The 13,349-nt window shown below is 41.3% G+C and overlaps 1 protein-coding gene across 1 annotated transcript in view; it reads left to right on the top strand.

The window, feature by feature from the left end:
• AR (androgen receptor) overlaps positions 1-12,542 on the top strand; it is a 225,282-nt gene extending 212,740 nt beyond the window's left edge. The window contains exons 5-8 of the mRNA XM_037512314.2: positions 2,070-2,214; positions 5,910-6,040; positions 7,103-7,260; positions 7,891-12,542. Of these exons, the coding sequence (XP_037368211.2) occupies positions 2,070-2,214; positions 5,910-6,040; positions 7,103-7,260; positions 7,891-8,046 (590 nt within the window). The 3' untranslated portion in view covers positions 8,047-12,542. The remainder of the gene's footprint in view (positions 1-2,069; positions 2,215-5,909; positions 6,041-7,102; positions 7,261-7,890) is intronic.
• Positions 12,543-13,349: the final 807 nt, after the last annotated feature.

The raw sequence follows: 13,349 nt of genomic DNA, 5'->3' as shown, positions 1-13,349 counted from the left end.
GTGTGTGTGTGTGTGTGTGTGTGTGTGCGTGCGTGTGTGTGGGGGTGGGGGCAGGGACCAACCAAGCAGAAAATATGTCTAGGTAGAACAATCTGGTGGCCTTGGAAGATCTTTATTTTTTAATTATATTTTTATTGTGCTAATATTGATTTGCCACACTGTGTATGATTTAAGGGTGTAGGTTCAAATCTCTTCAGATGTATGTTACCAATACCACACCAACCTTCATAGTTCTTGAGCAGTGGCCTTCAAACAATAGAGTGGAAAAATCAATGGAGAAGGAATTAAAAACATCAGGGTTCCAGTCTTAGTCAACCACATGATTGACTATATGTATATGATTTTTGACTATATGTATATGATTTTTGAGAAGCCAGTTAACTTCTCTGAACCCCGGGTTCCTTGCTAGGAAAACAAACATCCCATTGACTACCATCCAGCTTTATTGTGAGGATTATATGAAGTCATTTATAGTAAAGTCAGAAAAATACGTAAATTAGGAAATATTCCTAATAAGGTATAGCAAGAGAAATTTTCAGTTTATTCTGGATCTGTTGGGGTAAGGAGAAATGAGGTACTGGTAGGGGATGAGCTCTGAGGTGATACCTTAAGCATCCAAATGTTTGGAAACCAACAAGAGAACATAGCCCTGTCTATTCTGCATGTAATATATTGTGTTGTGTTGTATTGGCAAGATCTGTGATCCTCTGTTCTAAGCCTAAAGGTTTGGAGATCAGAGGTTTTCTAATCCCTGTTTTATGAAATGAAAAATTATCAAGGGAAGGGTCCTAAGGCCATTTAATTATTTCTTAGAAGCTACTCAGATATCTCAATTGTGCTATGTACTAGGGAGGGAGAATGAGTAAGAAGAGATAGTCCCTGTCTTCAAGAAGCTCCAAGTCTTGTGAGGGAGACAGATGTATACATAGACAAATTCCAATACTATGTAATGAATGATTGAGCGAGGTTACACATGATTCAGTGAGAAAAAATAATTACTTCGACGAAGACCTGACTGATGAGTAAGTATTTATCAGATGGAAAACCTCGGGCAGGAGAAATGCATTCTAGACAAAGGCAACTGCCTGTGCAGTGGTAACAGATATATAGTGGTGAAAGAAAGGATGGTGCATTCAGCAAACTTACATTTTTCAGAATAGTTCAAACCTCAATTATGAGAAGACAAGTAGCAACAAATTAGTCTAAAGAGAACATAAAGGGCCTGTTTGTATATAATGATAGTAGGACAGGAATGGTAGTAGAGCAGGAAACTAGCAAAGGTAGGGTACATGTTGAACAGAATGAACAGAGAAGAGTAGAGAGGAAGTGGGAAGCATGAAGAGGGTTAGAGAAAGGATACAGCCTGAAAGTGGTGTGGAAAAGGCAGTGGCTGCTGTGAAAGGCAATTCTAGTGTATATATATATATATATATATATATATATATATATATATATATATATATATATATTCTAATGTGTAGTAATAACATTCCCCCCAGGGTTGTTAGAAGTGACAAATAAGATTATAGCTAGAAAAAGCCTTTTTGAAGTGAAAAGTGCTGTTCATGTCAGATGAATTATTATTCAACTGCTTATGCCGAAAAAACAGAGATCAAGAGCATGGACTTTGGAGTCAGACTGCTTGGCTTTGGAACTTGGTCTTGCTGATTTCTAGCCTTATACTCTTAGATAATATATTCCCTTTTAATGATTCATAGCATGGGGATAATAATGGTACCTACTTTATTGTATTGTGAGGATTAAATGAGTTAATCTAAGTTAAGTGCTTAGAAGAGTTCATTCGTACAAAACAGTCAGTGTTAGATTATTATTCTCTTCCAATTTGCAGTGCCCATTTGACTCCATCATTGGAGCAGCTCAGTGTAGCAAAGAGGACAAGGAATCTATCCCCTCATATAGTTTGTTCTTTCCCCTGCTCCCCAGCATTGATGGTTCCTAAGACTCCTCGGGAGCTATCCTATTACCAAAGATTCTCAGTCTAGCAGAGGCCCAGATTTAGCTCAGCCCAACAATGCCCAATCTGACTACTGCTTCCTACTCACCTCCAGGCTTCCGCAACTTGCACGTGGACGACCAGATGGCAGTCATTCAGTACTCCTGGATGGGGCTTATGGTGTTTGCCATGGGCTGGCGGTCCTTCACCAATGTCAACTCCAGGATGCTCTACTTCGCCCCTGACCTGGTTTTTAATGAGTAAGTGCTCATGGGCCCAGAGCTCACATAAACACAACCTCCTGGCCATGTTGGTTGGTAATGGTAGTAACAGTGGGAGTTAACCCATTTGACCTGTCAGGAAGCCAGTAGAGGCCTCAACAAGTCTGCTGTATCTGAGGTGGCTATGCTCTGCTGATGAAAGGTCAACCAGTGGGAGGCAAGGGAGTTAGTACCGAAGCCATCCCTTTCCCACCCAAGGCCCAGCCCTGATACTATAGCTCTCTAACTTGCTTTGTAACGTATCTTAGAATCCCATGTAAGTTTCCTCCCCTCTACACTGCGCAACATAGAGATGGTAGTACGTGGGCTAAAGTTCCTTTGATCAATTTTTCTACCACTGAGGCCACTTGCTGGTCACCATTTATGCCAGACTATCCTAGATACTTTCTGAAACCTGTCTTTTTGAGTCCTCCTGATAGTTTGATTTCCTCCACTTTATTAATAATTATTTTTAATGGATAGGGAAAATTGGGTTTAACAAAATAAAGTGACTCATCCAAGGTCACACAGCTACTGCATGTTGGCAATAATTCTAAGTATGTCTGTTTAACTCCCAGTTCTTATACTGCCTCATAGTGGTAAGTTATGGGGAGGAATAACTCCACAACTCTCTGGCCATGTCTCTTCGACCCAACTACTTCCTCTCTCTTAAAAGCAGGTATAATTATGCTTTCTCTACCACCAGCTCTTCATATTTCATACTTCATGAATAAGCAAGTTTTGGAATTATACTTTATTAAGTAAATCTCAGTTCTGGTGTTCCCTACATCATTTCTTTGGGCCAGATTCTTAATTTTCCAGACCTTTAGGTTCCTCAACTGTTAATTAAGTAGTATTTTTTAATTGTTTATGAAAACTAAAATGGGAGCTAACTGATGTGAAATGTCAGGCTGACAAAGGCGAGAAATTATAAAATGAGTACCTTTCTGATACCATCTTTTCTTAATAGGGATAATCTTCACTAGGTCCACAGTTTGAGGTCCCTTGATGGTACTGTGAATGGAGCTGGCTGAAAAAAAATCTTCCCATGTACCTTTAGTTAGTCTCACTACAGAGAATCCATTTGGTTACCAAAGGAATTGCTCTTTTCTCTTCACTTGTCCTCCAACACTGAAGAGCCTTAAAATCTGGGCCAGTGATTCCTTTCAGGACAGTAGTGCCATGTGGGAAGAATGAGTGTCCCCAACTGCCTTCTTCCAAATTCACCCTGGTAGCAAGAAGCTAACAACAATCTTTGGATATTGGCACAACCTGCCTTGTGATTTCCAGATCTCCAAAGTGTTACCTATGATGCCATCTTCTAAGGCAGGCCTTGAAAAGCTCTCTTCCTATTTACTTCCCACTACCCTTCAATGATTGAATCAACTCCCTGAACACATACAGCACCCTCCCCACTCAAAGCCCTGAGACCTTGGAACCTTTTTCTAGTTGATAATTATTTTCTAAATCCTCACTTCTTTCTCTGCCTCTATGTAAGTATGTGTTACCCCACTAAGTATTCTGACCTAACCTATGTATCTCATTACAAGGAACCACAGGACTCCCCAAAGGGTAAGGGTCATATACCCATGATGTCCAGGGTTCCTAAAATAATGGGTACCCCCTTTTCTGCTTATATAAGAAACTACTGTGTTGGAGCTCTTAGGTTCCCTAGAAACAGCTAAACCAATGTTTCCCAACAGATGCTGTTAATACTTTGGGAGGAATATTTTTTCACTGTTTAAGATGTTTCTGAATATTGGAATATATTTGTCATCCCTGACACCTGCCAATAAATATCAACCAGGATCCCAGTAACTATGACTGCCCAAACTGTACACACATTTTTAATACTCATGAGGGATGCAATACCTTTCCATTTGAAAATCAATTATTGCTGCAGTTAGTCTCCTCAGCTACTAATGGGAAGACTTGAGGCCCAGGCCCAAAGAGAGAAGAAGGGACTCTGGGCCAGCTCATTTGCTAAACTCTGACACCAAAAGCCATCATCAGCCCTGTCTTTTTCCCTCCCTTCTTTGTGGAGAGCATATGTTGTGAGGGAAATGGACTTGAATCCTAGCTGTGTGACCTTGGTAAATTATTGAGCTTCCCTGAACCTCACACTCCTCATCTGTTAAATGATGAACAGTATCACGGTGACACCTTCCTACATGCTATTTATTGAGTACCTACTATGTGCCAGGCAATGTTACTCGTGTTTTCCAATTTTCTTCGTCCCTCTCTTTTATTCCCACCTACGTCTTCTGTCTTATTGAATTCCATCCCTGTCCTTTGTTTTCTACCTTCCATTCTCTCCTTTCTCTTCCTTTGCATTTTGTCCTTTCTCTCTACTTGTTATGTTCCTTGCCTTTCTCTGTTCCTTTCCCCCACTTTCTTTGTCTCCAGGACCTATAGCAGTATTATAGAAATCCTGCATGAATTCTGTGCTGTTATCAATGAAGGCTTGGAAAAACAATAGGCTAGGCCCCAGCAGATCTTATTTAAAAATTCCCTAGGATGAAAGAACTTGGAACAGCACTGTTCTGGTCAATTGGCTTGTGATAATATATAAACACTTCCTATTTCTTGTTGAGTTACAGTTTGAATTGATTATATGTTCACTATCTTCCACCTTCCCCCTTTTCCCAGGCCAGCTAATAACTCACTGATGTAGGGTACTGAGCTTCTACTTAGTCAGTACAAAGCATGCTCAGATTGTGGACAGGGATATTGCTCTGGGACCAAAGGGTCAAACCACAGCCTTCAGGCCCAATCTGGAGGTATTTTCCTCACCACTTAAGTAGATTTCAAATTTCCTTTCCTTTCTCCACAAGAAATAAAATCAATTTCAGTCTCTTCCTTTCTTCCTTTCTCTCTCTCTCTCTCTCTCTCTCTCTCTCTCTCTCTCTCCCCCCCCCCACCCAGCATGAAGATGCTGTATTTTCTTTTAGAGTCTTGCCATGATCAGTCATGGAACAAAGGTTTTTCTTAACCCCAACCCCGCCCCGAGAAATTGACTAAGCCTCGACCACCTCACTATATAATTTATAGGTGATAAGGTGATGATCTGTCCACAAGTCAGTATAATAAAGACTCATATGTGTTTACAACTCCCAAACTGTGGTAAGGAACATCTAGTATATGAGGGAGTAAGCTTCCCTTCAGCAAGAGATATTTAGATTGAACATTTAGAAATATTTCTGGACTGATTTGGTAAGCATAGACAATCTCCTTCACTGAGAATGGTTTTAATAAATTGTTAAATTTCTATTGTGGGAAATGGTTTTCAAACAAAGAGACAGGAATTGACAGATGACCACCTGTGGAGATTTGGGATCCTGGTATTCTTAAGAGTTGATGTCTACGGCCTAAATCCTAGAAATCTTCCAAACTGGGATGCCTGGAAGGCAGATACTGGCTCTGGCTCTGGCTAAGCTTTCCTGTCCCTCTCTCAGGAAACAAGGGGCATAGGGACCTGGAAATTCCATGTGGTAATCTATATCTTAGCCAGAGAGGGAAGATGAGTAGTTATCAGATTGTCAGAATTTTGAGAAATACAGTACATCTTTGTTACTTATCACTGAAGCGCCAACAAAAGAAACAGCAAATTATTTTCAGAGAATCTGGGGAATGGAGGGCAAGTGGAGATATAATAAGTTTTTTGTATCTCTCCTTCCTTTGTGTGTCTGTCCCAGGTACCGCATGCACAAGTCCCGGATGTATAGCCAGTGTGTCCGAATGAGGCACCTCTCTCAAGAATTTGGATGGCTCCAGATCACTCCCCAGGAATTCCTGTGCATGAAGGCACTGCTGCTCTTCAGCATTAGTAAGTGCCTGGATGGGCAGGGGATCCCCTTGAGGGCCAAAGGGCTCAGAGGTGAATTGCTTTCTTCCTTTAAAGAGTTAATGAAGGCCAAGCCAACTCCAGGACACTATCTTTCTTCTTTCACTCTCCCTTATCACTCTCCCTTAGCATCCCTTTTCCTATCAGGGATATATTTTATGCCTAGAGACCAATTTCTTTGCTAGAAATCATCCTCCATTAGATCCTCACCCCCAGCCTGTCTTTGGAACGAGGAGTTTTTGCCTAGTTTTAGCAGGTCTCTGAATTTTTCCATAACTTCTATCATAGAAGCAGACAAGAAGGCCTCCCTGGTAGTGCCAGGAGTTAAGCACCACACTATGAAGCAATCCACAGCCTCTGCAGCACGAGTTCGATCCCCAGCTGGTCAGGGAGCAACTCAGCAGTGTATTTCAGTCAATCTGCCTGTTCCGTTCCCCACACTGTCTCTGGTGAATCCTCTCACCCCCCCACCATCTCTGGCTTGTACTCTAGTTCTTGTATGCATAAATAATTAAATCTTTAAAAAATAGAAACAGACAAGAATCAACTTATAATTTCCTATAGGACTGGAGGATTGCCTCCTGGAAAGAATTTACTCTTCTGACAACAGGAAGGATCTATGAAGCAAATCAGACAAGGTTTATTTGGCAGCTAAGGAAGCTTTCTTTAATGGCTATTCTAAACAGTGTGCTGCCTTAGCCTCTGTGAAGGAAGAAGGCAAATTTTGATACTCAAAGGTTAAATTGTGTAAGTCAGAGGTACTAAGAAATGTATAGATGAAAAGACAAGATAAAGGAAATGCGAGGAATATTTTATTTACTTGATACCCTTCAGAGTGAGTCCATCTAGTTTCCACTAAGACCTTCTTGGCACTAAAGCTTCCTTAGCTGCCCAGACTCAAACTTCAACTGACAGGAAGCCAAGTACATGGTTCCCTCCCTGTGGGCGTGGGGGTCAAGTCTGTGGTCAGAAAACTTGGTGCTTTGTCTAATACTCCCTCGTGGGCATGCTTCCCCTCCCCATTCTGTCTTCATCCCACATCAGTTCCAGTGGATGGGCTGAAAAATCAAAAATTCTTTGATGAACTTCGAATGAACTACATCAAGGAACTTGATCGTATCATTGCATGCAAGAGAAAAAATCCCACATCCTGCTCAAGGCGCTTCTACCAGCTCACCAAGCTCCTGGATTCTGTGCAGCCTGTAAGCAAATGATGGAGGGTGCTTTGTCAGGGAAAGAAGCTTGATAAAGCCAAGTGATAATATGTTCTTCAAGGGTCTGGCACCACCTGTTAGGAGGTACTTTCATCCCCCTCTAACTTTGAGTGTGGTCCAGGAAGAAAATGCAGTGGAGAAGAAAGGAACACAGGTCACAATGTCCCAGCTGGATGTTGTGAAAGAGGTGGAGGAGTTGAGAACAGAGCAGTTGGGACTCAGAGAAGTGGCTTAGTGCAGATAAGTTGTCTAGGCAGACAAAACAGTCCTGGATGTTTTTTTTTTTTTTTTTTTTTTCCTCTTCCTTGAGTCATGTGCATATGAGTTTGTGGTGTGTGTGGGGTGTGTGTGTGTGTGTGTGTGTGATTTATTCACCAGGGAAGAGGAACACCCTGTTCTGACACAGAGAGTTTGCAGTGGTATAAGAGATCTCTTGGGAGCCCTCAGTGACTCCCTAGAAATCATTTCGTGCACATGGGCACACATGCACACAACACACATACGCTCATATGGAAGGGGAAAGAAAACAGAGGTGGTGGGGCAGGGAAGGGGGGAGAGCCTGATAGAAGCCAATTCTTGCCAATCCTGTTTACTCCATCTGTTATTGTCTCTTTACAGATTGCAAGGGAGCTGCACCAGTTCACTTTTGACCTGCTAATTAAGTCCCACATGGTGAGCGTGGACTTTCCAGAAATGATGGCAGAGATCATTTCTGTGCAAGTGCCCAAGATCCTTTCTGGGAAAGTCAAGCCCATCTATTTCCACACCCAGTGAAGCTTTGGAAGCCCCTATTTCCCTACCCCACCCTCCCCCCCCCTTTCAAATATATGCCTGTTATAACTCTGCTCTACTTCTCTGCAGTGCCTTGAGAAATTTCCTCTATTGATGTCCAATTTGTCATGAAGTTGTTCCTGAGTTCTCTGCTGGGCTTTTTTCTCTTTTCCTACTTTCCCCCTCCTCCTGTGTGACCCTCCAATGGCACCTTCAAACTCTGCTCCCTGCCACGACTCTTACTGTGCTCTGAATGTTGTGTACTTCTTTAAATCTGTGATGATCCGCATGTGGCCCAGTGTCAACTTGTGCTTGTTTATAGCACTGTGCTGTGTGCCAGCCACACAAACGTTTACTCACCTAATGCCACAGGAAGTTTAGAGAGCTGAGACTATCTGGGAAAACAACAACAAAAAACCTTGCTAAGGATTTTTCCTCTTAAAAATATATAAAAACAAACAGAAATCCTCAAAGAGGGCCATGAATAGAATAAGGTGAAAATTGTAGGCCTATAGGGAGTCAGACTGCTTTTTTTGCAAACCCTCCCTCCCTGGGAGACTTTATTTTCTGCCAATGGCTATTGCCATTAGAGGGCAGGGTGACCCCAGAGCTGAGTTGAGGGAGAGGGTGGGGGAGGTTAGATTTAAGAGAGGACAAAGAGGGCAAATGGATCACCAGTACCTGCCCACAGCTTTGGCCCCTGAGGCTAAACTGTTCATCTACAGTGCAATTCATTGTACTGAAAATGTGCTTCTTGTTTGAAAACTTGTCTGTATGTGAATGCTCTCCCCCTCCCTTTTCTCTCACACCCTCCTCCTCCACCCAAAAATTGACTTTCAATAGTTTTTCTAAGAGCTTTGAACTGAATGTTCTCTTTAGCCAAAACTTGGCCACTTCCACTGACGAGTCAGACCAGTGAGAAGGAGAGAAGATATCTGACCCTTTGGAAAACCCCATCTGGATCCAGGTCTGATTTCTCATTTGTAGGCCAGGGAGGAGCTTGAGGCAAGAATCAGAAGGGAAAGGAACTGGTGGCTTGGCTGTTTTCCTGATTAGGACATTGAAGATTTCATCTATAGCTATCCCCACATTTAAAAGACCTAAATGTTTTCTGCCTGACTACATGCAGCTGCAAGCTACAATGCTACCTTCAGTGTCCTTTGGACTTGAACTTCCTGGACTGCATTTCAGCTATGGAGGTGAAGCTTGTTTACATCTTTGGGTATGTCCATAGACTCTACTAAGAGTACCCCCTCCCCACACCGAAGGTCAGCAAGACATTACTGACATTTATCTCTAGATGCCAGGACATTGAAGACTCTTGCAGATCATGTCATCAACCATTAGATCTCTAGAACCTTTAGACAAACTGAAAAGAAGGCCTCAACAGGATTGGACAAGCTGGACAATTTTGCCCTTGTCCTCCAGAGATAATACCTTTTCGCCAAGTAGAGAAATTTCCACTTCCTTTTTCAGAGCAGCTAAAAGAGTTACACATATCAAGGTTGAAGAGAAAACTCAATTACTAGTGTGGGAAGAATGAAGGCATTAAAACCAGAAATATTGTAAATGTTTCGCTTGCCACCCAGCATATCAACCTGAAGAAGTCATGAGGAGAAGAGAGAAGAAACCAAGGGGGAGACACAGATGGCTAAAGTCATGTCTCCAAAAGCAAATTTTAAAACCAGATGGGCATCCTCTGATGTGATTACTAATCATCCTCTTCTGCTGCTGATTCTGGGCTCTGACCATACTTATTTAGATTCCCCAACTTTGTTGCTGCCTCTCAGTCAGAGGGATACTGAAACATTGAGACTCCAAAACCATGGCCTCCTATAGAAAGGCTCCAATGGGCTGCCACCCATGAACTCAGGGTGTGTTCTTGGGCACACCTCTGTTCTGTTGATTTTGTTTCCCAATCCTGAATACAGAGGAAAATTCACCAACTTTGTCATCTTGACCTCCATCTCCATACTTAGCTCTTAACTTCATCTGCTAAACTCAAGAAATTAAGGGCCAGCCACCAAAGCTGCCTGTTTCAGTTGGTTCACTCTACTCATTGAGAAGATAATTTTGAGTAATGTCATATGGTCGACATGAATTTCCTCCTATGATTTCTGTGTTGATATTAATAGCCAGAAGAACTTGCAAAACAGCTTCTCTAAATAACAAGGAACAGGTGAATCCAAGATGGGTATTAACCAATCCAAGACTGCTGGAGATAACTAAAACTGACTGGTTCTCTTTCTAGGGTAGGCTGGACAATTTTTGGTTTTCTTTGATATGAATCATTTGACTTATGTAAGCTCACAGAATCACTTTTAGATGTTTAAACAGAAAAAAAAATCATTCACTTTTCATTGAAACTATAATAGGTTAAATTTTAATAGTTCCTTTGCATCTGTTTTGAAATGTTTTTCAGCATTTATGGTACGTGGATTCGATTATATCATTCTAATACCTCTACTTGTAAATACTAAAGGCTCTTCTTTACATTTTTCAGACTACCAAATTTTTCAACTTTATGGATTACCCAATCGTGACTCTTGTCTTTATGAATATGTTTTTCATTTGTGAAAGCTAAAATTCAGTGAAATAGCAGTGTAATTAAAAGCAGCAACAACTACATTACTCCGAATTTCCAAATGGCAAGACTAGGGGAAAATGCCCTGAATAATGCTTCAGGCCTATTGTTTTTATACTGGGTTTTCAGTGAGCAAAAATATTTTAGCTTGACGTTGTTCTCTCAGAGATAAAAGGAAGGTTTTTTTTTAACCATTGTTGTTCCAGTCAGTGTAATTGACAGAAGTCTCATTTTGCATGCACTGTGCTCTACAAAGAGACTTGATATGGATGGTACACTGTGCTCACCTGTGAAGGATCAGCTACCGACCAATTCACCTGGTGAGCTGGAAGATGAGGATCACTCACCAGACAAGTTGCAAGGACTATCTCCAGAGGGGTTTGTAGTGTTTCATGGCTTGGTGAGTGAGGAAGAGAGAAAGAAGCACCAGGGAAAGGACCCGTATGTGCTGGGCAGCACATAGCTGCCAGGGTCACAAACTCTGTGGTCAAAGAAAAGAGTCATGTGGCCATTTCAGCTCTTGTTCATTGGGCAACTCTCCCGGGCCTGACCTCTGAGCTGAAATGAGTGATGGGTTATTTGTTTCATAGTTTTTCTATGCCACAGACAGTATCATTGTTTTTGGAGAGTTGTTAATATTTTTAATAAGAAAGGGGTTTTTGGAGGAGTTCTGCCATATATCTTAAAAAAAGAAAATCAGTAATACATATATTTTTCTGTATTTTCACCAGCACTAAAAAAGGGGAAAAAAGTTTTTCTCTGTCCTTTGGGTAGTTGCTGATATACGCATATATAGTAAGAAGTATTCTATTTGTACTTTAAGAGAAAATAGACCTACCACCCACATGATACGGATACTACACAAGTGACCTAACTTACATGTTCAAGTAGCTTTTAAGTGTTTGTTTCTTTAGGCACAGCACAGACGTGGCCTTGCCCTATTTTTGCCCCTGATACACAGCAGGGCATATAAAACCCAAGTCACTCCCTCTACCCCTTCCTATCCCTCTGCAAGGGCTTCACTTTCTGAGACTCTCCCACATAGCCCAGTAACTACTATTGCATGGTCCCTGCATGACCCTGAGAAAAGAAGAGGCTGACTAATTACCCTGTGCCACTTGCCCAGGTGAGAGGGCAGTGGGCTATGGGAGTGGTCTTCATGTTTGACCCATGTAGAAAGTCATGGGAACAAGGAATACTAAAGCACAGGATCAAATCCTAATCTTAAAGTCAAAAGAAGTAATTTAGCATGTGCAATTTCTTGTAAAAGGAAGTTTCTACCCCTGCTGCCTTTTATAGGCAGGTTTGTTCTCACCACTAATCTCTTTGAACATCTTTGAAAGCAGTTAAAAAAAAAGACAAAGAGATGAAAGCATCATATTATGTAACCAAAGATTACACTCTATCTGCTAAGATACCAAAATTTTTAAGGGCAGGGAGGGAGGGAGAATTAGTGCCTCTTCAGTAAGCTAGCCAAAGACGGACTAAAGGACTGCTGGTGACTGACTCCTAAGAGTTCTGTGCCCACCCCCAACCACAATATACTTGTTTAGGAGAGTGGAAGATAATTTTGGAAAAAAAATGGGATTATGGGTTCCTTCACAAAATGATTTTATAGGCAAAATTAGCTTTCTTTTTCTCTATTAGTTGCTCAAAAAATTCTTAAAGCTCCTTCAATGCATGGTTTGAAATGGAGCTGTCTTGGTCACTGTGTTTGCTAATGCCCATGTTGGCTTATCTGAAGGTAATAATTGAGCCCTTGCTGAGGAGAGCATTTAAAGGATAAGATTTTGCACTAGAGGGACAACAGACAGTAATTCTCATTTCTGACCACTTTGGACAGCCCAACAAGTTCTCGGTGGTTTAAGTTAGACAGTTGAAATACATTATAAATGAGCATTTGTATCCATGTTTTAAAATTGAATTATATATATATATATATATATATATATATATAATTGAATTATATATATAAAATGTGTCCTGATAGCTTTACCTTTTGCTGCACCTTTATATTTTGTTCCAGATAATAGTTCATAACTGTGTACTTGTACTATGAAAAAGGCTGCAGTTACATATGGAAGCTCTCTCAGAGTAGAAAAGATCCCTGGGTTGCTCAGATAACTAAGACATCTCTGCCCCTATTGGGTCCTAACCCAGAGGCCTTAGGATCAGAGGGGGGAAATGTAGGGTATGTGATGTATTGCACTTTACTAGGCCAAGGCAGATGAATGTGTGAAGAGTGGTGAAGATGATTGGAACTGCCTGGGATTTACCCTAAGGAAGATCTTCACTTGGGCTCAACGGGCCACTTAGATGATTAGCCAGTGACCCCCTAAAGGGACCTGAACAGTTGGAAAAAGGAAGGGCATTCTTTGTTCTTCACTATTTTTTGTAAAAGAAAGGCAGTTTCATGCATTTGGGAACCTGGAGCAAAATGCTCCATATTTCACACAATTCACTTACCTGCAATTGAGGTGCTCTTGCTACTGTTGTCTGTGTGCTCTAATTCTGGTTTTTGATATGTTCTATAAAGACTGACAATAAAAATATGGTTTTATTTGTTAAAAAATTTTAAATGCACTAGATGTTGTATTTCTAGATTCATCTCTGCCCATAGGTAGGGGTATTTTTCTTCAAGTAAGAGATTAACACTGGGGTCTGTTGCCCAGAGCCTCCCAAACCTCAACCATTTCTAGGTGAAGGCAGAAATCTACATTAG

The sequence above is a fragment of the Talpa occidentalis genome, unplaced genomic scaffold, assembly GCF_014898055.3.
Source record: "Talpa occidentalis isolate TD23 unplaced genomic scaffold, MPIMG_talOcc4v2.1 talOcc4.15, whole genome shotgun sequence".
Lineage (NCBI taxonomy): Eukaryota > Metazoa > Chordata > Mammalia > Eulipotyphla > Talpidae > Talpa > Talpa occidentalis.
Note: the sequence above shows the minus strand (reverse complement) of the source record. Positions and strands in the feature narration are given on the sequence as shown.